The sequence below is a fragment of the Myxocyprinus asiaticus genome, chromosome 18, assembly GCF_019703515.2.
Source record: "Myxocyprinus asiaticus isolate MX2 ecotype Aquarium Trade chromosome 18, UBuf_Myxa_2, whole genome shotgun sequence".
Lineage (NCBI taxonomy): Eukaryota > Metazoa > Chordata > Actinopteri > Cypriniformes > Catostomidae > Myxocyprinus > Myxocyprinus asiaticus.
Genome location: NC_059361.1, coordinates 27,327,000 through 27,350,377, shown reverse-complemented (window position 1 = coordinate 27,350,377; position 23,378 = coordinate 27,327,000). Strand labels below are relative to the sequence as shown.

The following is a 23,378-nucleotide window of genomic DNA, read 5'->3' as shown; positions in this document are numbered from 1 at the left end:
TTGAACAGTAAAGAATCATTATACAGTCATGTGTGTTAGTTTAATGCGTGTTGTTATTGTTTGTGTGTGTGTATGTGTAGGAGAGAGTCTTGGGCAGTGCTTAGGTTTAACAAAAATAATAATCAACTGATGAAATCATACCAAAGTATATAAGCGGCCCTTACCTGTTGGCGGTCGCACATTGTCCGTTTTTTAGCGCGCCTCCTGCCGGGCGCTGATCCATAGTCTCCTGCATGTGTGGAAGTGGGGGTTGTGTTTGTTTGTAGAGTAATGGCATTGTTTGCAAAATGCTGGGTTGATTTGCTATTCGGTGTGGCTTGATAAGGCGATTCTTTTGGGCTAATTGCCACGGCACGTAGCGTTCCAGCAATGTTAAAGGGCCGTGTGACTTTCTAAGAACTGCTATCAGAGCTGGTGTGGGTATGGTCCAGCGATCAGCTTTTGTTAAAAGAACTTTTGTTAAAACTTGTGAGTTCAGTATTTTCTTGTTGAAAGAGTTTTGTGTGTGTGATATTTCAGATTTATTTCCTTTGTTTTGATTGATCTTTCTCTCTTTGTTTGAGCATGTGTGTACCTCCGATGTTGAATTGCAGAGGTTTACCCAAAAATGAAAATTCTATCATTTTCTCACCCTCAAGTTTTTCCAAAGCCATTTGACTTTCTTTTGTGGAACACAAAAGAGTTTTTCCATACAGTGAATATGAAGAAGGATGGGCACTTATGGTACCATTAAAAGTCATAAAAGTCATTTTTATGACTTTTGCACTGTTTCAAGTCTTCTGAAACCATAAAACAGTTTTGTTTGAGAAACGGACTGAAATTTTTTTGTTATTCACTGAAAATGAAAACTTTCCCTCCAACAAAGCTTTCAAATCTTATTCACACTTCTGCATATATATATATATATATATATATGTTTTTTTTTTTTTGTTTTTTGTTTTTTTTCAGCAATCATGCCAAATGTCATTGGTTCTTGTGTAAAAATATTGATTTTCCGATGCATTACGATCTTCGTTGTAAATCCCATGATCGATCATTTACTCTATGCGCAACCCTCTTCTACAGTGAGAGGAAATCACACTCATTTTCAACCAAATTCCGTGCTATGCAACTAAAATGTATATTGACGACTGGCTGGTAAATGTTTAGATTTCACTTAACAGTGATTGGATAGTATAGAGGTGGAGTATTCAGCAGAGAGATCCTTTCACTGTGTGTTGAGAGTAAAATTTGTTCAGCGTAATGTGTGTCCAAAGACGAGATTCACATGACCCGTTTGACATAAAATGTCTCTTTTAACACCCTTTCTGTTCTCTACATTCAGTTGTAGATCAAAAGCTATAAAAAAAGAAACATGTGATTCTAATCATGCATAGGACAGATGAGATAAAGCCATTCGAGTCCTCTCTCATTAACGTGCTGATTTAGAGACGCTGTTTACTGAAATAACATCTGTGTTAAAAAGATAGTACCGGTTTTTAACACGGCTTCAACAAATCAATGTAAATACCTGTAAATAGTACAAATTATGTTATTAAACAATAAACGTAACAAAAAATTATATATGCAATATATTATCATATTTATTGATTGTATACATGGATTTGTTCATTTTTAAAAGCTAAAATGTGACCAAAATGATAATTACTCAAATTAATATTTTCGTAATCTAGTTAGAAGGTCCCCTGTATAATTAACAGCATTAGCTGGGAGAGAATTTTTTCATATGCAAGCAAAAGGGACACTTAACTGAAATATACCCATATGAGTCAATATCAAATCAGAATAGGAATCAAATCGAATCAAATTGAGAGCTTGTGAATAGGAATCTAATCAGGAAATCTGTATCAATACCCAGCCCTATTCTTGTGCATCTCATGTCCGATCATGTCATGTCAAGTTTGAGTATGTAAAAGAGTGAAGCATTTGGTCTGTTCCTCACATAAAACTATTATATGGCTTCAGAAGACTTGCAATTTAGCGCACAAGTCATGTGGACTACTTTATATTATTATTATTTGGAGAATAAGTACGTTGAACATAAAAAGCATTTACATTTTTTTTTTTTTATATATAGGTATCAAAGAAAAAAAAACATGTATCGGTGAAGTTATACAAATCAAAAATCACAATTTTTACACAACTTTCCTATCGTACTATTGCAATTCTGTGAGAAAAAATAAATAACGTTGTTTTTTTACCAACCATTTCATCTAATAAATATAGAAACTTCCATAAAAAATTAAGAAATGTTTACAAAATAACATATGGACTACTTTTGTGGTGCTTTTTCGTCCTTTTTGGAGCTTGAAGGCATCAGTCCTAATTCTCTTTCATTGTATAGAAAAGACAGTGTGTATATTCTAAAAAAGATTCTGAAATACTCTAAAACCTCTCTTATTTTGTTCCATGAAAGAAATTCATATGGGCTTGGAATCACATTATGGTGAGTAGGCCTAAATAATGACCATTTTCATTTTTGGGCGAACTATTCCTTTAAGGGCAGCTGTTTGTGTTTATATGTGTTGTATGTGATTGTGTTTGTGAGAGAGACAGTCAGAGACAGTGCGTGCTGCAGTAATGACAGTGCTGAGTTGCAGCTGTTTGTGTTTATGTGTTGTATGCGAGTGTTTGTGTGTATGTGTGAGAGAGAGAGAGAGAAAGAGAGAGTGAGAGGTTGAGCAGGAGTCAGGCAGAGAGAGACAGTGCGTGCTGCTGTAATGACAGTGGTGAGGTGCAGCTCTATCTGTGTCCTTGAACCCCGGCTGGGTGCTCTAGTGTCACTCTGGGGAGTGCACCGTTTAATACCACAGTAATTATCCTGTCCTTATTCACCACATTGCCGTCCAGGTGTCTCCTTCACCCTGCCTTGCAGCGTGTGTGTGTGTGTGTCTGCATGTGTGTCTGAATGAGTGTGTGTTGTAGTGTTTTTTTATAATGCCTGTGCCCTGTATTTTTATGCTTATGCTTAATATTCATAACACATTTTCATTAGCTCATGTGGGTGTGTGTCTCTTGTCATTTTTATTTTTTTTTGGTAGCTATTTATATGTTAATGTCATGCGCGGTTCTGCTTGTGCTTGTTCCGGTTTACTCAACTGTTTGTGCATTAAAGGAATAGTTCAAAGGAGCTGTCAGGCAGAATGTTAGCCTCAGTCATTCACTTTCATTGTATGGGGAGGGGGAGATACAATGAAAGTGAATAAGGCTAACATTCTGCCTTACATGTGTTCCACGAAAGAAAAAAAGTTATACGGTTTGGAACAACATGAGGGTTAGTAAATTGTGAAAGATTTTTGTTTTTGGGTTAACCATTCCTTTAATGTCAATGCATGTGTTTGTGTGTAGTTCTTGTGAGTGTGTGTGTGTGTGTGTGTGGATGTTTTTCTCATGCTCACCGTCTGTTTGCTCTCCCAGTCTGTATGACTAATGGCAGGCCCAGTTGTTTCTCTCAGTCCTTGGTGTCCCTTGAGGTGCCGAGGGTCCCACTGTGGCAGTATGGGCAGGAGGTACCCGCCTCTCTCTGCCTGTATGTAGGGTCCCATGGGCCCTGCAGCCTCATGAGGGCCCCTGCCTTAAGCCTCTTCTCTCTGCCTGAGTCCCTCTGCAATATCATGTATTATTACACAACTCTCTAGAATACATGGTTCTGATTGGTCAGTCACCGCTTTCTGCAGTTTAATCATTTTTATAATGACGGTTAAAAGTATAAATGGCAACCGATTTCATACATAGCTGTGCTAGTTTCAGGCCTCTCTCTACTCAGTTTCCTTTCCCACAGTACATCATTCCTATTCAAAAACAATATTTAATGTCCATTTATTTGTTTATTTTGCTAAGTAGCCATGTAATAAGTGGGATATTGTATAGAAAGCCGTCTGTTATTTCAAAATGAAACGATGAATGTTAATTCAAGATCACCCAGTCTGGATATATTTTCAGAATCAGAAAGATTTTTATTGGCCAAGGGTGTTTAACACACACAAGGAATTTGTTATTTTGTGATAATGACTGTACATTATCCTTTACTTCTCCCATGTTGTAGCGCACGCAAATATAATTTTTCCCACTGTAGAAGAATGTATTAATAGTTTGTATACTGTATATGTGCATTGTTACATTCTGTTACAAGCCAAAGAACGATTCCACAATTCCATAACCACATGCCAATGCAGAGCTTGTGATCAGCCTTTTAATTTAGTCAACAAAGCCATAAACATTCCCTAGGTGTTTTTCCTTCTCCTGATTGTAGGGGGCGGTACACACGCCAAGCACATGCCTGTGACATGTATAAAGAGCTCTTGGCAAGTTCAAATCCCGCCTGCAACACATCCCAATTCTGCAACCCCCTTTAACTTTCCTGTCTTTCTCCACTGTCCTATGAATTAAAAGGATAATAAAATACCCACTTGTTTAGCCCCAGTGCTAGGCAACACACAGCAGTGCTAAACACTGCTCCAGTGGTCATCTCCTGTATTGTGGGTTCATGCAGGTGTAAGTGGATTACCTAAGCATGAACTTGTCAACTGGGAGCACTTGTTTGAGGGCTTGAGATGGATTAAACACTCATCAGAAAAAAGGTGCTTAACCTACCATACCCTAGAGACAGTTACATGCTAAGAGCGATGGCTATTATTTTAAGTTTTACACAGAATTTGGGCCATATGCTAATAGATAATTGTTTAAATGTGTTTAGCATGCTAAGTTTGGAGGGTATGAACATGTTTTAGTTAGCACGAAGAGTTCTCCATTAGCCGCCTCATGTTACGCAGGAGCCTGCGGGCACACCTACTATTTTTAACAATGAGGTTTGGCTGATTGAGTTCAGGGAAAAGAGGGATGGTCAGAGACAGGTGCGGAAGTCTATAGTACCTCTATAGTAGGTTACACAGTAGTAGTATTTTTCAGTGACAGTCTTGTCAGAATCATTTTAAGAGGTAGGTTGATAAGTGTAAACACTTTGACTCTATGGAGCTTTTAATGTTGCAATGTTTATTTGAGTGGCCCTTCATAGCAACTTTGGCTCAGCAAATCACATGAGTTGCTGCAAGACTAACACTTTGTACCAGACATTTGCATTTTTACATTTACATTTTTTGCAATTCCATTTGGTCCTGCTAGTGGTGCATCGATAACACACTGCAGCTTTAAAGGAATATTCCGGGTTCAATACAAGTTAAATTATATAGACCATTTCAAGAATGTAAACAAAAACAAAGGAATTAGAACGGTCCAAATGCATTTCCGGATCCTTTCAACAAAGTCTCTTTTTCAAGGTAAGTCATTCCATTCGGCGGCTGTCTTTGGAATGCTCTTGGGCAGTTTGGGCATCTATTTTTCTGTGTAAACAAGCATCATGAAAGTGCAGCTCCTATCTTCTTGAATGGGGAAAGACCGAAATCTTTGGTCAAGATTATGATAAAAGAGCATTTCAAATAAGAAGTAAAATCTGACACAACACTGTGTGGCGGGGTGAGCAAGAGAGGACACAGTGGGTGGCTTAAGGCCTCGGAGAGGCATTTATTTAAAATGTCCAAAACAAAAGGGGAATCTGGGGCCTTCGCGGTGAAAAGGGCTATGTGAAGGAAGAGTAGTGAAGACAGGGGAAGTTCCAGGTGATAGTGGGCGGGATCTCTGCGGCTGCAACGTGCTTCCCTCCTTGGTCCGAGGTGCGTGGGGCGGCAGCTTCACTTGAACGGCCCGGCTTCCCTGGGCCTCAGCACTTGAGGGAATAGCGGGCCGGCATCCATGCTCCAATCCCCGGTGTCGCATCTAACTCGCACCGGGGTTCCGGGGTGTGGGTCCGGCGACGTATCTAACTTGCACCGGACCCTCCCTGCTCCATTCCTGGACCTGCGAAGACACTAGCAGATAGAGACCGGTCTCCCGAGGAAAGGCGTGCTCGGTGTTTAAAGGCAACGGTGATGAGGCTCTTCACTGGGTTCAGGTGAGCCCTGTCACATGCCGCCAAATGGGAAAACTTCACCGCAGGCGACGATGATCCACAGGAGGGGCTTGTCATTCCGTGACAGCTGGTATAATAAATTCTGCACCGTTAACTCAGATTATGCTAAAGAATTTTTTTACCGTGTTATATAGCTAATGCGCATGCATGTTCTCACTTTGATTGACAGCCGATTTCTGTATCTAAAATGTGATTGGCTATTTTACCTGTAAGGCAGGAATTCCTTTCTACATTCATTGACTGTTGGCTGCCGTTGGGCGTTCCAATTTCTCCCATTCATTTTAATAGTGGCCTGTCTCTGCTAAATACTCTCTGTTTTGACAAGCAGGAAATGTTCATGGAACAATGACGTCACTTAACGTCACCAACGAACAATCTTTGAAATGGTCTATAGCCACAAAATGTAAACAGTATATGTGTTAACATAATTTTAGTGTGATAAAATCGCTTACTAACCTTTTCTGTGTAAAGTTAGAACCAATTTTACAACTTTGTTTCCATGACGATGTTGTCAACAAACCCTAAATCCCGAAAATGACTGTAAAAATGATTTAAACGGCTTTACAGCTGAATAATACATGAGTTTTAACAGAAGAATTAATGTAAGTGCTTTTATTAAATGATAAGATTCACATTTTTGCCTTTAAGTTTATGTCGATTAAGCTTAACTTGTAGTGAACCTAGAATATTCCAAATTTTTTTAGTTTAATTTGTTTTATTCTTTTTTGTACACAGATAGGCTTATACAATGTAAAGGAAATCAGTAGGGAGAGTGAGACCTTAGAGAGTTTAGTTTAAGTTACATTTATTTATTTACATTTTTGGGCCTCTTTTGATAAGACAGTTATAGTAGAGATTAAAAAGAAAATATATGAGAAAGTGAGGGACAGTTCATGGATTGTACTCAAACCTGTGTTTCCCACATGACCATCTTAGCTCAATGTTTCTCAAGTGTGTGCACTACTGGCTAGGCCACGGCTCTGACTAGACCACCATTTAAATGATGGTCCATCATTCGGGCTAATACAGTTTAAAAAAATACAAAACAAAACATATATGCAGTTGAACTAATATAGAGCTGAATTTCGAGATAAATCCAGCAGAATGAGTGATTTGAGAGATTAGTGAAGTTATTAGTCTATACTTTGCAATGATATAGCGAGGTTAAAGGGTTGCTCTGTGTTAACCGGGGAGCAGGTGAGCTTTAACCTAAACACTTTTCAGTGTCCGTTTGATCAAAGGGAGCCAAGAGGCAGAATACAGTGTGTGATCTGCGTAGAGCCCTGTCTACCACAGGACAGATCATGGAACGAAAAAGGCCTAGACAGATGAGTACAGAAAGGGATGGAGAGAATGATCAGGGACACATTTATATGCATTCTCCTTCTCTCTCTCTCTCTCTCTCTCTCTCTCTCTCTCTTCTCCCATCTGTTCTGCACATGCTCTCTCGCTCTCCCACACAAAACATATACAAACACACATGTATGCACATCTCAGTGATGGAGGGTCATGTTCCAAGTTATGCAAGGTAGATGTTTGTGTGTATGTGGGGCTTTAAAAGGAACAAAGTGCTTGTTGAGTGCTGCTTTCCTGCATGGCTAGGCAGGCAGCTGCTTTCCATTGACTCTGTACACAGTAGGAACCTGACTGCAATCACTGTACACTTCCAACCAACCAGTAAAACTTGTGACATACATGACTACCAGAGGACAGATAGACAAAAAGAGAGAGAGTGACTGAGAGAGACAAGTGTTGTGTTAATGACTCATCAAAAGAGCGTCAAAGAGAACTCCATCACTTTTTTTATTAAACGTTCAGTGACATCATTATTGCATATGGTGTGGTCCTCAGTGCAGCTTATTCTGGCTTAGACTGTCATAATGGTTCATGTTCAACTGAACGTGGAAAGTGCCACAAAGGGAGGCAAAGTTTGTAAAAAGAGAGAGGCTGAAGCCAAACCTCTCGTCTCTGATGCTGGAGTTGTGAAGAGGCTTGTTTTGGTACACTTCACATGTAATTAATCTGCAGCTGTTTAACAGTGCGGGCCCCTGCCGCTCGCGCAGACTGAGCAACGCAAGAGTCAAACGGAGCTTAACCACTGCCAGTGCCCCTGTCATCACGCAGCCTCTCCCTCAGTCTTTACCTCTCCTTCATCTCACCTTCCTCTCTCCGGCAGACCCACACAGAGTACTTATGTTTCACCTTTGTGCCCCTAAAAATGCTTAGCATGTTAATCATCCATGCTATAAACAGTGCTGGCTTTTTTGCATGAAAGATTATTAATGGCTCAAGACTTTTAATTTGAGTATACAGCAACCTTATCTTGCGGAGAAATGGTTTGTTTAGAAGTTATTTCCTCTGTGTCTGGTTAGCATCACAAAACCTCGTGCAGAGGAAAGTTTTGCTATAGAAGTTAAGCTCTGTCAACATCATCTAGGGCATGATGTTGATTACCACAGAAAATAATTTCAACTCGTTCCTTTAGTTTGTAAAAAAAAAACATAAAGCAGAAATCCACTTAATTTTCAAGTCTATGGGGGCAATATGAGCTATGCAGCTCCCTAGACTTCCACTGTAGATGTGTAACTGTCAACACATTTATTTAGTTTTTTTTTTTTGGAGGTTTGTCAAGATAATGTTTCAATTACATATATCAAATCAGCAATAAATTCGGACAACATTCGTATAATAAATTTTGCTTCTGTATCTCAAATCACACTTAAAAACGGCACTTTTTCAGGCTAGTCCAGTTGATGCACATGCGTTTTCTAGGGTAAACAAACTTAACAAAAAAGTGATCGGCTCTTTTAACTGTAAGGTTGGATTTCCTTTCCCACAGCTGACGTATTGAGAGTTACATTTTCTCACATTAATTTTTCAGTTAGTGGCCCATCTCCTCCTCCTAAACTGTTCTGACATGCATTTAATCTGAAACACTCCTTTAAACAAGGTTTTGTGATGCTAACCAGACAGATGGAAGCACTTCTTAACAAACATTTTCTCCAGGAGATAAAGTTACTGTAAACTCAGTTCAAAGCCTTGACCCATTAATAATGTTAAATAGCGTTTAGATGTGAAAAAGCCAAGAAACTTTTGATTCATTATCAAAATCTCTTCTCCTTGTTGGAACTGTGGCCTAGTGGCTGGCATAAATGCTCTGATATGGGCAGCACAAGTTCAAGTCCAGCTCGCATCATTTCCCGATCCTATTACCCCCTTAATCTACCCATCGTTTCCTGTTCTCTTGCCAATATCTCTTACCGTTATGATAGCCCTGGCCATCACAAAAGCACTGCACCCATCTGTAGTGCACTCTGTGGTCTCTAGAGGTGACCGAGTGGTCAGCCTCCAGAACGCGTTCCATTTATTTCCCTCTTCCTCACCTGGGGGTCGCCAGAGGGGAGATAGGGAGCAGGCTGTCAGCTGTCCTTGCCTTCCCAACCCCCTGCCCCTCACCTTCTGCCCTGGGAATGAGTCCGGCTGCTCGGACGCTTATGGGCGCCAACAACTCCATATGGGCCGTGGGCAGCAAGTGTGTGTGTCCTCCAGGATTCCGGCCCCTGACAGACAGCCTGTCCTGTGACATCACTCCAGTATGTATGTGCCATCGTGTTGTGTACGTGTGTGTGTGAGTGTGCAATGGTACATATGAGTGCAAATAGATGGGTTTCCTCCAGGATTACGGTCCCTGACAGACTGGCTACTTGATGACTTCACCTTGGCATGTGTTTTGTGTGTACATGTGTGTCCTTTAGGAAAAGACCCCTAACAGACTGTGTCCCTGGAGCCCCCTGTAGGGAACAGAGAGCAATGCCAGGGGTCCGGCAAGCACAGACTGGAGAGTGTCAGCTTGATGGAGCAGGGACTGTTATGGACAGCAAACACGACTTTGTGTGTATGTGCGTGTTTGTGTGCCCACCAGGACAGGGCCCCTGACAGACTGTCTCTCTTGAGCAGCAGTGGGGTACAGCACAGGCAGGGAGTATGTCAGCTTAGAAACCCACAGGAACACCGCAGAACAGTATGAGGGAGAAAGACAGGAGTTGGGTTTGCTTGTGTGTGTATTTCCGTATCAGTAAACAGGTGTTTGGTCTCAGAGATTGTCCTCCCTTAGGACTACTGGCCATGTGGTCAGTTCCTGTGTGCTACCCCCTCCCTTCTCTTTCTCTCTTTTTTCTTCTCTTGTCCTCACTCTTTAGCTCTCCCTCTTTCTTACACTCTTAACAACATAGCTTTGTCTTCTGTTGTGTTTGGTTATGATGGTCCTGTTGCCTAGGGTAGAGAGGAAGGAAGGAAGATAGGGAAGAGGGAGGACTCTGGGAGAAGCATAGAAAAAGAGCAAGAGAGATGAGAGAAGAGAATTAAAGGGATAAAAAAAAAAGGGAAAATCCTGTCATTATTTACTCGGCCTCATGTCTTTCTAAACCTGCATAACTTTTTTTGTCGAAAAACATTTAATTTTTTTAAGAATGTCCTGGCCACTACTTTCCTTATAATGAAAGTGAATGAGGACTGTCATTATAAAATGACAATCAAATCCCCATAAAAGTGGTCCATGACACTTGTGTGTTATGTAAGATTTTTATGAAGCTTTGTCTGCGAAACAATCTGAAATGTAATAAGTGAATAACGACTTAAATTTTGCATTGCAACAAATACATTTTTACTGAGTATTTTTTGTCTTGTTTTGCAGTAAAAATATCTAAACATTCATATAACATGAGAAACAAAACTGGAGAAGCAAACTGACATTTGTCTTTGTCTTATTTTCAGAGACATTGAACAAAATGTAGTAACATTTATGCTTATAACAAGAAAAAACAATTTGCCTAAAAAAACTTGATTCAAATGGAAAACAAGTTTATTTTTCATACTGCATTGGCACATACTTTTTTTTTCTTGAAAAAAGCATAAACGTTATGAAAATTTAAGACAAAATACAGTACATTAAAAACTTTATTAGAAGCATAGATGTTATTACATTTTAAGACAAAAAATCTACAATAAATATACAGTATCTTGTTTTAAGATGTTTAGATATTTTTACTGCAAAACAAAAAAAATATTATTTTGCAATGTGGTCTGTTCTACACACAAAGCTATTAAATTACTTTGGTATACTTGGAAAATGCTACTTTTACAATTATTTTATGGTGCTTTATTGTAATCTTACAGGTTAGGAATGACAGGAGGGTGAGTAAATGATGATAGAATTTTCATTTTTGAGTGAACTATAACTAGAGATGAGTGGAAAGAGAATCAGAAGATAATACAAGTAAAACACCTATAGAATCAAGTCACGTGTACATTGGAAGTACAGAAAGAGAAGAAAGATTTTTTGAAAGTTGTTTTCCCCTGGCCCTTGCTTAAGGCCTGTTTGGCCGACGTGCTGGGTTGCCCTGTGGGAGCTCGGGGTGGAAGTTGTTTTTCTGCCCCCTACAGTGTGTCTCTCCTGCCCCGGGCTGTGGGCAGAGGGCCAGGGGAAAGGGGCTGTGAGCTGAGCAGGGGGGCTGCTGGGAAAGGTGGAGGTTTTAGGCAGGGGGCCAGGCTCAAAGGTGGAAGGAGGGGTGAGAGGTCGGGAATATGGAATGTGACTAGGTGAAGTGATAAGACACAGGTCCTGAACCTTATATTAACACTAGACAGTTAGGCCATGATTCTTATATTGCCCTTAATCCACACTGACTGAACAGTGCTGGTTTACTGATTCAATGCTAATGAGGCCTGCGGTATAGATGTAAACTCCATTCAAAAGTATGTACTGTAAGGCCCTAGGTCATATCAGAATTTTTAACAATCTATGTTGAGTTTTCTTTTTTTTTTAGACCACTGGACATTTTTTGGAAAGCCATATTTTCAGTGTTAACCCATTGATAGACTTTTAGCAACCACAGCTTCGTTTTCATTCGTTTGAAATTAAATATGACCTCTATCCTGACTGAGGTCCATTTCTATTATAATTAGCATTGCTTGAAGCTAATAGCATTAGCATATTGATGTCTGAGTTCTCACTGATAATATTAGCAGCCTATTTTACAATCCATATTTGTTGTAGTTCTGAAAATTAAATTTTTTAATATATTGCAATAGATAGGGACATGTCAAGTTTAAAAACATTCTGACTATAAGAAGATACATTTATTTAATCTTAAAGGAATAGTTCACCCACATTTTTACTCACCCTGATGTTGTTCAAACTCTTAAGATTTTATTTCTCTCATAGAACACAAAAGGAGATGTTAAGCAGAATGTTAGGAACTGATAGCCTCAGTCATCACTCACTTTTGTAGTAAGGAAAAAAAGAGTCTAACCTTCTGCTTAATATCTCTTTTTGTGTTCCACGGAAGAAATAGTGTCATATGGGTTTGGAATAACATTATGAGGGTTTGTTAACTATCTCTTAAATAATTACTCAGCACAAAGCACTTTTCATGATGGGACTTTGAAGAATGGGGCAATGCTTTTACTGACAAGCATTTTTTTGGCCATTTCTTAGTTATGATTTAGTAGTTGGCATTACACAGACTACAGTTAAGACACTTTTTTGAAGGGAGATGTTAGTTGTAGTGTCTAAACAAGATGTATGGCAAAATCAATCAGGCAAACGTTGAATGTTTGCCTTAATTTGTCAAGCTCGAGAGTTGTTTGAATAGAGTTTGCTGGAATAATTATGACACTGGTTTAGTGTTAGTGTCTCCTATGCAGTATAAATTTCAGTGTGTTAATCATTGTGGAACTGCTGTATTGTTTTTGGATGGGGTTGTTGTTCCAGAAGGGGAACAGCAGTGCTGTATGTCATAAGCGTGGGTCTGCTGTATATGCCTCCAAGCTCTAATGAACACACAAGCCTGGTTTGGCTCTGACGTTTGGCTTGTGTTGGTAGGGGCATTTACAAAATCCACATCTCTCCGCTGCTTTGGTGTTGGGAAGGATCTCTCTTTTATCCTTGTCTATCTGGCTCGCCACCCCCCGCAATCTGTCCTTGTGTCTGATAAAGAGGAGAGGACAGACATCAGACCGAGCACGTCTTCATTACTGCCTTCCATCATGTTTCCGGCCCGGCATGCCGGAGCTTTGGCTAGCCCATTAACTGACCCGATGTGGTTCAGCCTGGCCCAGTCTGGTGGAGGCATGGGGGTTTGCCCAAGAAGGGGAGTCTGTTCTTAAATCTCATCAAAATATCCGCAGATTAGGTGCTGCAACTATCACCATGTGTTTCTGTTACCATGGTCCCAATTACCAGGCCCCTTTCAAGGCAGGGTGGCAGGCCCAACCCTGGACATCAGAATGTGTCCTTCTACCAGTCCTGTCTTGTCTTCCCTTTTCCCCTCCCTCTCTATGCTAGGGTTGTCACAATACCAAAAGTTCAGTTGTCTGTACCAATACTAGTACAGTTTCATGATTCTCAATACCAATTTCGATACCACAGCTAAAATGGATAATATGCTATTGAACACAATTTTTTAAGCTATTTAAAAAAGCTATATTTAAATGTAAATAATACATTAACACATCTGCATGTTTCCTTGAAGTGTTGACAGGAGGGCCCTATGAAACATTTCATTAAGTTTTCCATTTTATTTTGTCTTAATTCCATGTTTTGAAGATTAATTCAACTTCAGCATCAAAATAGTGTCTAATCAAATGAAATAGAAAAACAGAACAATTGATTTTCAACATGCCATTGCATTTTTTTTTAATCAAAAGTGTCTCTGTAAAAATCCTCACAGCATAATCTAAAACACATTTATTTATTTTTTTAATAAAGTGCGGCACAACAGAGCATCACAGTTTAAATGAAAAGATTGATAAAACCTTTTATTCAGTCAAACAGCACTCTTGCTTATGGGATATTGCTTAAACATTATTATTATTATTTGTATTATTGTATATATAAAATTGAATGCAAAATATATGCAAATATTACAGTTTTCTATACAGTAATAACATATTTCTGTCACAAGTTGAATCAAGCTTTTGTTTTGATATGAAGGTTTTCAGTTTGTGTGTGTTTTTGACGGTAGCTTTACACCTCTGGATAAGCAGTTGTTTAAATGGCCAAATGCAAAGTGCTGCAAATTAATTATAAACATATAAACATAGTCTGCAGACACTACTTGCTTCACAGTGAATAGGCGCTCTGTTCTGTCATCTATTACAACACGCACGGCACACATTTTGCTCTTAACTTTAACTATTTTAGCATTCACATTCACTGTAAAGCACACAGCACATGCAGACAGTATATTTATTTTATTTAGTCACACAAGGATCTATCACGATTTTAATTTGATTATTTGGGCATTAATTTTTTCCCAATTATGTCAAATTTGTGTGTGAGCATTTAAAAGCAGTCTTGTGTCTGTCAGACACAGCATGGGTCTCGAATTGAATCGGTGCTCTGTACTACCGGTACTGCATAAACACTGGTATTGTGACATCTTTTTTTTTTATTTTAGTATTGACTCAGTGCCAAAATACCAGTACTTTTGACATACCTACTCTACACCCTTCCATCCTGTACTCTAACCCTCCACATGGGACAGGCTGGCGAGGAGAAGGCCAGCGCCAGGGGCAACCACCAGAGCAGCCTATTAATTCGGTAATGAGTCACAACATGAAAGAAAGTTTGGGGATGGAATGTGGAACAAGTGAGAAACAAACTGTCAGAGAGAGAAAGAGAATTCAGGAAAGAAAAGGAAGGTCGGACGATTGTAAATGTGGAATAAACAGGCAAGAAAGGGAGCGTGAAAGGAACCCTGTGTTTTTGTGCCTATTCCAGTCGCCAGTTCTTTTCTTCTTTCTCTCTTTCTCCCCCCTCACTTTCCCTCTCTTTTTCTTTCTGTTTCTTTTCTAATTTAACTTTTTATTGAAATTTCGTACCCTGTTTAGTGCTCTTGCCAAGTCCCCCGGCGGACGGGTGACAAAAGCCCCCTAAAAGCCATGTGATCTTCCATTTTCCGACAGCCACACTTCTGAGGATTAAGGCTATTTAATGACTATAATCTCCCTCTTTCTCAAAAGTGATTTCTCACATTCTGTCGCAGTCAGAGGGATTGCATTAGCATTAATAGATTTATAATTCACCAGAATGACCACATGTGCCAGGAGTTTTTTTTTCTTTCTCCTTTTGGGCTCCATGCTTTTTCTCCTCTCTGCCTCTTTTTCCCTCCTTTTTTCTCAAGCAAGAGTTTCTTTGTATCTCTTGTACTGTGGTACACGTCTGTGTCGCAGCAGGACAGCCTACCTGTCAGACGGCACCCCCCACCGTCACCTACCATACCCTCTCACCTCCACAGCGGCTGGATGAGAGAATGGCCTGTCAGGGGCCATGGTCTTATTGTGCAGCCAAAGAATTCACCACGGTTAAGTCTCTTATGGGCTTTTCATCCCTGCTCTTTCATTGGGCCACTGCAACACTTTCTCTCCCATGTTGCGAGGGTTTTAGGTTGTGTTGGGATGACTCTTATCCTGACATGGACACAAAAGCATAAGGGACAGAACAGGGGGAGGGCACTGTAGTTGAAGGAGGGAGAGAAAAGAGGCAGAGACAGTGTGCTAGAGGTGGGGAGGGGCTGTTTTACTCTAATTCTAATCTGAGAAAGTGACGAAGACCAAAACTGAGAATGAACGGGGTACAGAAGAGGGTATGCCATGGACACTAATAAGAACAAGAGTTTTTTTTTTTTTTTTTTAAGACTGGTAAACAGTATACACCATAGGTCATTTTCATTTTCATTTACTCATTTTAGGCTGAATGTTCAGACTCTGTCACCATTCAATTTTATTGTATGAAACCATATAGGTAAAGTGAATGGGGGATGAGACTGTCAGTCCCTGACAATCTACCAGACATCTCCTTTTGTGCTCCACTGAATAAAAAAAAGTCAAATAGATTTGGAAAAGTATGAGTGTGAGTAGATGATGACAAAATGTTCATTTTAGGGTGAGCTATCCCTTAAGCTATGAGTTTCCTTTATTTGGTTTCCCACTCTCTCTTTTTTTTTTTTGTTCTCCTGTGTAAGCATATTCTCAGCAATGTCACACATCTTTCTTGTATTCTTTTCCATCACTGATATCTCTATTTTTAACTTTTTTCTTTACTCCAGCTCTGAATTCATTTCTCGCTTAGAGCTAAATTCATAATTCATGGTTTTACAAATTTCTACCCACAAACCCCTGTGGAGATTTATTTGTTCTGCACAGCACCTACATTTTAAAGTGGATCAATTCATCACTTGAATTTATTTTCTACAAATTCTGCTGTGCTCACCTTTGTGTAATGGGAGAGTAGTGGGTGGAAGTAAAATCCTACAACTGCCATATGGAGTTGAAGTTATTAGTTTATACAATACACGCTGAGGTGATGCACTTTTCTTTGTTCTTTTTTTCTTGTCCCTTTTCCCTCTGTGTTAGGTCATAGCTTGTGACTCTTATTTCAGTAGGTTTTTCCATTTCCAATTAGAATACAGCTCAGAGGAGGCCATTGTTACATTTGTCTTATGAGTAAAGAAAGATTTTTGGGGATGTGGGGTTGAGTGTGATCCTCTGTAAACATACTTTCTTTTTATTGGAATCTTTTATACCAGAGGCTTTTTCAGCACATTAAGAGTGAACATACAACTTAGAGAAAATAAAGCAGTGCCATTATAGAAGATTCTGTGTTTGTCTGAGCAGCAGTGGGACTTTGTGCACACAGCATCCCTGCTCAATAAGTCATGAGCTCTCTCCCTTGCTTTCCTTGTGAGGCTGCTGGTTGAGATGCTAAATAGATGACGTGTGGACTGTGTCAGGCCCCATCAGATTGCACAAAGCAGGACAGAATTAAGAAAAACCCACTTTGTATATCATTGTATAATGTATGTGTGCATTAATCTAGACTGTTTCTTTTGTATGCATTGTCCAGTAAGAAGGCCTTCCTTTTTGAATTAGCTCTAATCACCTTTGAGAAGCATTTCAATCTGGTGACCATAATGAAAAATATGATAAAGCAGATCCAAATATGGTGGATATGGGGATGAGCTTGTTTGCCGAGGGAGGATAAGAGGATAAAATATACATCTTTGTCCTTATTTTTCTACTCCTTTGTGGTTTGCTGTCTTTAGATCTTTGGTTCTATTTTGATATTTTCTCTGCCTCTTTAACTTTTTAATTCTGTCTGTGTTTTGCATTGCAGATGGTGATGATGACCCAGGTCTCTCCTGGGTGGCGTCCTCTCCCTCTAGCAAAGACGTGGCATCGCCGTCACAGATGCTAGGGGATGGCTGCTGCGATATGGGCATGGGCACAGGGGAGGAAGAAGGAGGCTCTGGCCTGCCGTATCCCTGCCAGTTCTGCGACAAGTCCTTCAGTCGTCTCAGCTACCTGAAGCGCCACGAGCAGATCCACAGCGACAAGCTGCCCTTCAAGTGCACCTTCTGCAGTCGTCTGTTCAAACACAAGCGCAGCCGCGATCGTCACGTCAAACTGCACACCGGTGACAAAAAGTACAGTTGCCAGGAGTGTGAGGCAGCCTTTTCTCGAAGTGATCATCTCAAGATCCACCTCAAGACACACAGCTCCAGCAAGCCATTCAAGTGCAGCATTTGCAAGCGTGGCTTCTCCTCCACCTCCTCTCTGCAGAGCCACATGCAAGCCCATCGGAAGAACAAGGAACATCTGGTAAAGAAAGACCAGGGCAAGCGTGATGGATCTAACAGTGACGTAGCTGACCAGGACCAGGATCTATACATGTGTGATTACTGTGAGGAGACCTTCAGCCAGACAGATGAACTTGAGAAACATGTGCTGACGCAGCACCCCCAGCTCTCAGACCGCGCAGAACTACAATGCATCCACTGCCCTGAAATCTTCAGCGATGAAGGCACTCTACTCACCCATATTGACAGAACACACGCCAACAAGAAACACAAGTGCCCCATGTGTGCTGAGCAGTTCCAATCTGTAGAGGACGTCTATTGCCATCTTGACAGCCACCGACAGCCAGACTCCAGCAACCATAGTGCCAGTCCTGACCCTGTCTTGGGTAGTGTGGCTTCTATGAGCAGCGCTACCCCTGATTCCAGTGCGTCCTTGGAGAGAGGTTCAACCCCAGACTCCACCCTCAAGCCTGGACAGAGCAGACGTAAGCTTGCTCCATCTTCTGACCATGATGATGGAAGCTGGTCAGGCAAAGTGACTTACAGTTGCCCCTATTGCTCCAAGAGAGATTTTAACAGCCTGGCTGTTCTGGAGATTCATCTGAAGACCATCCATGCAGACAAACCTCAACAGAACCACACCTGCCAGCTGTGTCTTGAAAACCTGCCTACTCTCTACAACCTTAACGAGCATGTGCGCAAAGCACATCGATCCAGCGGGAGCTCTGCATCCAACTTTCCCCTTCTGCAGTTCAGTAATGTCTCTGCCTTTCACTGCAACTACTGTCCTGACATGTTTGCAGACATCAACAGCCTGCAAGAGCACATCCGTGTTTCTCACTGCTTATCTGGTGGTGTAGTTGCCGGATCCACAACTTTGGAGGGCAACCATGCGTTCTTCTGCAACCAGTGCTCCATGGGTTTCCTTACAGAGACCTCCCTCACCGAGCACATTCAACAGACCCATTGCAACAGTGGGGGTGCTGTGACCAAGATGGAGTCTCCTGTTCTGCAGCCCGCACAATCCTTCATGGAGGTCTATTCCTGCCCATACTGCACCAACTCTCCCATCTTTGGCTCCCTCCTCAAACTCACAAAACACATTAAGGAGAACCACAAGAACATCCCACTCGCCAACAATAAGCGCAAAGTCAAAGTGGCCGACTTGAGCCCAGCCTCATCCGATGTGGAGATATCATCCCCTAAACGCCATAGAGTAACTGGTGATAGCACTCCAGTAGTTGCAAATGGGGACTATCCCTGCAATCAGTGTGATCTTCGATTCACCAGCTTTGAGGGATTCCAAGCTCATCTCAAGTCCCACCTGGAACTGCTGCTGAGGAGACAGTCTTGCCCGCAGTGCAACAAAGAGGACTTTGATTCTCAAGAGGCATTGCTACAGCATTTGACCATCCACTACACCACCACCTCCACCCAGTATGTCTGTGAGAGCTGTGACAAACAGTTCTCATCTGTAGACGATCTGCAAAAGCACTTGCTAGACATGCACACCTTTGTGCTTTACCACTGCACACTGTGTCAAGAAGTCTTTGATTCTAAGGTGTCCATCCAAGTTCACCTGGCCGTCAAGCACAGCAATGAGAAGAAAATGTACCGCTGTACAGCATGTGCCTGGGACTTCCGCAAAGAGAGTGACCTGCAGTTACATGTTAAGCACAGTCATTTGGGTCATCCTACTGGCCCTGGGACAACTGGAAAAGCTCGCAAGTGCATATTCTGTGGGGAGACCTTTGGCACAGAAGTAGAGCTCCAGTGTCATATCACTACTCACAGTAAAAAGTATAACTGCCACCTCTGTGGGAAGGCCTTCCATGCCATTGTCCTGTTGGAAAGACATCTCAGAGAGAAGCACTGCATTTTTGATGGAGGAAACGGCAATGGAAATAGAGGGAGCCAAAATGGAACACCCAATGGGGTGACTCAAAGCTCTAAGCGATCTGCAACAGGATCGACTGCAGCTGCTGAGCAAGCAGATCTCCAGAACATGCTTTTAAAAGGAAGTGGGCAGGAAACGGCCAACAGCCATGAAGCCAGTGGTGGCGAAGAGGAGCTGGATGCCTCTGAGCCAATGTATGCCTGTGACATATGTGGTGCCGCCTACACCATGGAGTCTCTGCTCCAAAATCACCGCCTTCGAGACCACAATATCAGGCCTGGAGAGGACGATGCAGGCTCCAGAAAAAAGAAGGCAGACTTCATCAAGGGTAACCACAAGTGCAATGTTTGTTCACGGACCTTTTTTTCAGAGAATGGCTTGAGGGAACATGCCCAGACACACCGTGGCCCAGCGAAGCACTATATGTGCCCCATCTGTGGTGAGCGCTTCCCTTCATTGCTTACTCTCACTGAGCACAAGGTCACCCACAGCAAGAGCCTGGACACAGGCACCTGTCGTATCTGCAAGATGCCCCTGCAGAGTGAGGAAGAGTTTATCGAGCACTGCCAGATGCACCCGGACCTGAGGAACTCCCTCACAGGCTTCCGCTGTGTTGTTTGCATGCAAACTGTCACCTCAACGCTCGAACTGAAGATCCATGGAACATTTCACATGCAGAAGCTCTCTTCTTCTGGAGTCAGTGGTGGTGGCGGAGGATCAGCATCATCATCTCCCAATGGCCAGCTGCAGGTCCACAAACTCTATAAATGTGCCCTGTGTCTCAAAGACTTCAAGAATAAACAGGAACTGGTCAAGATAGATGTCAATGGCCTACCTTATGGTCTGTGCGCTGGCTGCATGAGCCGGGGCACAAATGGCCAGTCGCCCTCTGTTGTGGTGACCCCGCAAGAGACTGGAGAAAAGGGCACCTCTGGACTGCGTTGCCCAGAATGTGCTGTCAAATTTGAGACCCTGGAAGACCTGGAGAGCCACGTTCAGGTGGACCATCCTGAAATGAGCCCTGAGACGAGTGGAGCCAAGAAAGCCACAGATGCTTCACCTGTCCCTAAAGTAAGTGTCAAAACCTCACCCATACGATAACTAAAATACTTCTTAGTTAATCTTTACTTTTTGTACATATATGGTATATTGTTATCTTTGCTTTCTGTCATATACATATATATATATATATATATATACATACATACATACACACACTGCCATTGAAATGTTTGGGGTCATTTGACTGAAATTATGCTCATGATCTTAAAAACCTTTTGATTTGAAGGCATATGCTTAAATATTTGAAATTAGTTTTGTAGACAAAAATATAATTGTGCCAACATATTAATTTATTTCATTACAAAACTAAAATGTTATTAAAAAAAAAAAGTATTTGAAATGGATGACTTGGACCGAATAATTAAGAAAAGCAGCTAATAAGTGCCCAGTATTGATGGGAATTCCTTCAATACTGTTTAAAAACATCCCAGTGTGATACCTCAAGAAGCAGGTTGAGAAAATGTCAGGAGTATATTTTTGAAAATTCTATGCAAATGGTGGCTACTTTGAATATGCAAAAATATTACATAGTTTTGATTTATTTTTGATTTTTTTTTTTTTTAGAAACAACACAATTCCTATAGTTCCATTTCTGTTCTTCCATAGTTTTAATGACTTTACTATTATCCTCAAATGTGAAAAATAATAATAATAAAGAATGAGTAAGTGACCCTAAACTTTTGAACGGTAGTGTATATATCTATATATCTATATATATATATATATATATTTTTTTTTTTAGCTTGACATATTAAATGTATGTTTTTGCTGTTCTGTTGGTCTATGATAGTTCAGTATGAAGCCAGATCAAAGATTACTCTTAGCCATTATAAACAAGCACTGGTCCTTTTTACAGAAAATTTCTATTACAAAATGGTTTTATTTTTGCTTAGGAACTTTGTAGGTCATCTGAGGTTTTCCTCTAGTTCTAAAATTTGTGTTCTTTACCTTTTCTCTTTTTGTGTTTCTTTTCCTATTATCTCTACTCTTTTGGCTGTTAAAAGAAGAATTTCATGCAATTACATTTGAAAAGAAGAGACATTGCCAGCAACCATTTTCTGGCAGTATTTTTGGTGTATAAGTTCCCTGTGTTCCCAAAGTGTTCTGAGTCAAAGAGAGATGTGTGAATTCATGGCTACATTACTACTAGCCCCAGAGGGTTCAGCAGTGCTGGGCTATTGTACAGCCTGTTCACTTCACTAGATATTGACAGTGAACTTCCAGGGATGCTCAATCTTTACCTGTGCTTTTGTCTCAGCTCAGTGTAACAGATAGGTGAATCTCTGCCTTCTCCCCTCTCTGTGCTTCTCTTTGCAGCAGGAGAGGTGAAAAATGTGTGAGAGTGTAGAGAATTAAGTACAGCCTGTTCACTGTGAATTCCAATCCTGTTTCTTGTCTTGTAGAAGAAGACGTATCAGTGCATCAAATGCCAAATGACTTTTGAGACAGAACGAGAGATACAGATCCATGTGGCCAATCATATGATCGGTAAGTCAACTCCATTGTTTTCTCTGCTATTGCGCGTGCGTTTTTGTGTGTATGTTTGGCTGTTTTCCAGTCACTCCTCCTGCTTTCCTACCCTTATTTGCTGCCTTAGTCTTGCCCCAGCACTCGGTCTCACTCCCTGCACACAGGTGTGAGACAGACAGGTGAAATGAACAGCTCTATTTCTGGAAGTGCAGACATCGCTCTCAACAGCTGTTCCATTGTTTAACACTTGACTACGCAGCTGAGGCCTTGGCTGCAGGTCTGATTGCTCTGTTAACTCTTCACCATGCAGCCGAGACCAGGACTGCAGGTCTCGCTCTCTCGATAAAGGCCAACAAACAATTAGGTTCTCTTTTATTCCCCTTCATCTCATTCATGGAGCTTATCGTGGACAATTACACGCATTTTGCTCTTTGTTTCTCCTGTTTTGCCAAAAGTGTAACTATATGTGCACGTGGAGAGGGTGTTATTTGCTGCTCAACAACACTCAACTGATGTTGGGATTATAATTATGTTTCCATCTGTAACATATTCATGAAATATTTAAATGGAAAACACAGACAAAGGTTAGATAATGAAGCAAAAATACTTTTACTGATTTATTTATGTTTTTGGAATGTTTCAAAAACATTTCTAAAACGTTACCATGCTGTACAGTGTTGGTTGACTGATCTAATTCTGTTAAAATAATGTTTCAGATACGTTTCTCAAACATTAGCATGCCGTAAAAGATTGGTTGACTGATTTAATTCTGTTATAAGAATGTTTTAAATACATTTCTCAAACAATAGCATGCTGTAGAATGCTGGGTGGGACTTTTTAATGACTTTTTCCAGGTGGATTATATTTTCCTTCCCTCGTTTTTTTGTTTTTTGGCTAGTCCTGGCTGCAGTATAGCAGTATATGAGCTTAACAGAACAGTTCCTCTGTAGTTGTTTTATATGCCTCCTCCCATGGTGTTGTTATTCTTTAAGTAATAATTGCTGCAGCAGCACACTGTAGTGTAGATTAACGAGCTGGGCCTGTGAGTAATTTCACAGAACAAACGGCGCAATGCTCCGAGCCTCAGCAACTTCACCGGCCTTCTCCAGTCCCAACAGTCGATACTGGAGCGGAGCTGCCTGATATATTCTTAGTGTCTTACTGAGCATTCAGCATCTGTCTTAAGAAAGGCCATTGTACCAAACCACATAGACTTGTGTGTTCACAGTCTAAGCACTAGTACACTCTTTTTTTTTTTTTCTTCTTTTAGGTGGGAGTAATTTTGAGTTGAATTCTATCCCTACATTATGACTTTCTTTCTTCAGTGAAACTCAAATGGAGATGT

At 40.9% G+C, this 23,378-nt stretch overlaps 1 protein-coding gene across 1 annotated transcript in view; it reads left to right on the top strand.

Annotated features, from left to right (window-relative positions):
- znf423 (zinc finger protein 423) overlaps positions 1-23,378 on the top strand; it is a 201,974-nt gene that overhangs the window by 74,421 nt on the left and 104,175 nt on the right. Inside the window, exons 4-5 of the mRNA XM_051724421.1 lie at positions 17,142-20,572; positions 21,967-22,051. Of these exons, the coding sequence (XP_051580381.1) occupies positions 17,142-20,572; positions 21,967-22,051 (3,516 nt within the window). The remainder of the gene's footprint in view (positions 1-17,141; positions 20,573-21,966; positions 22,052-23,378) is intronic.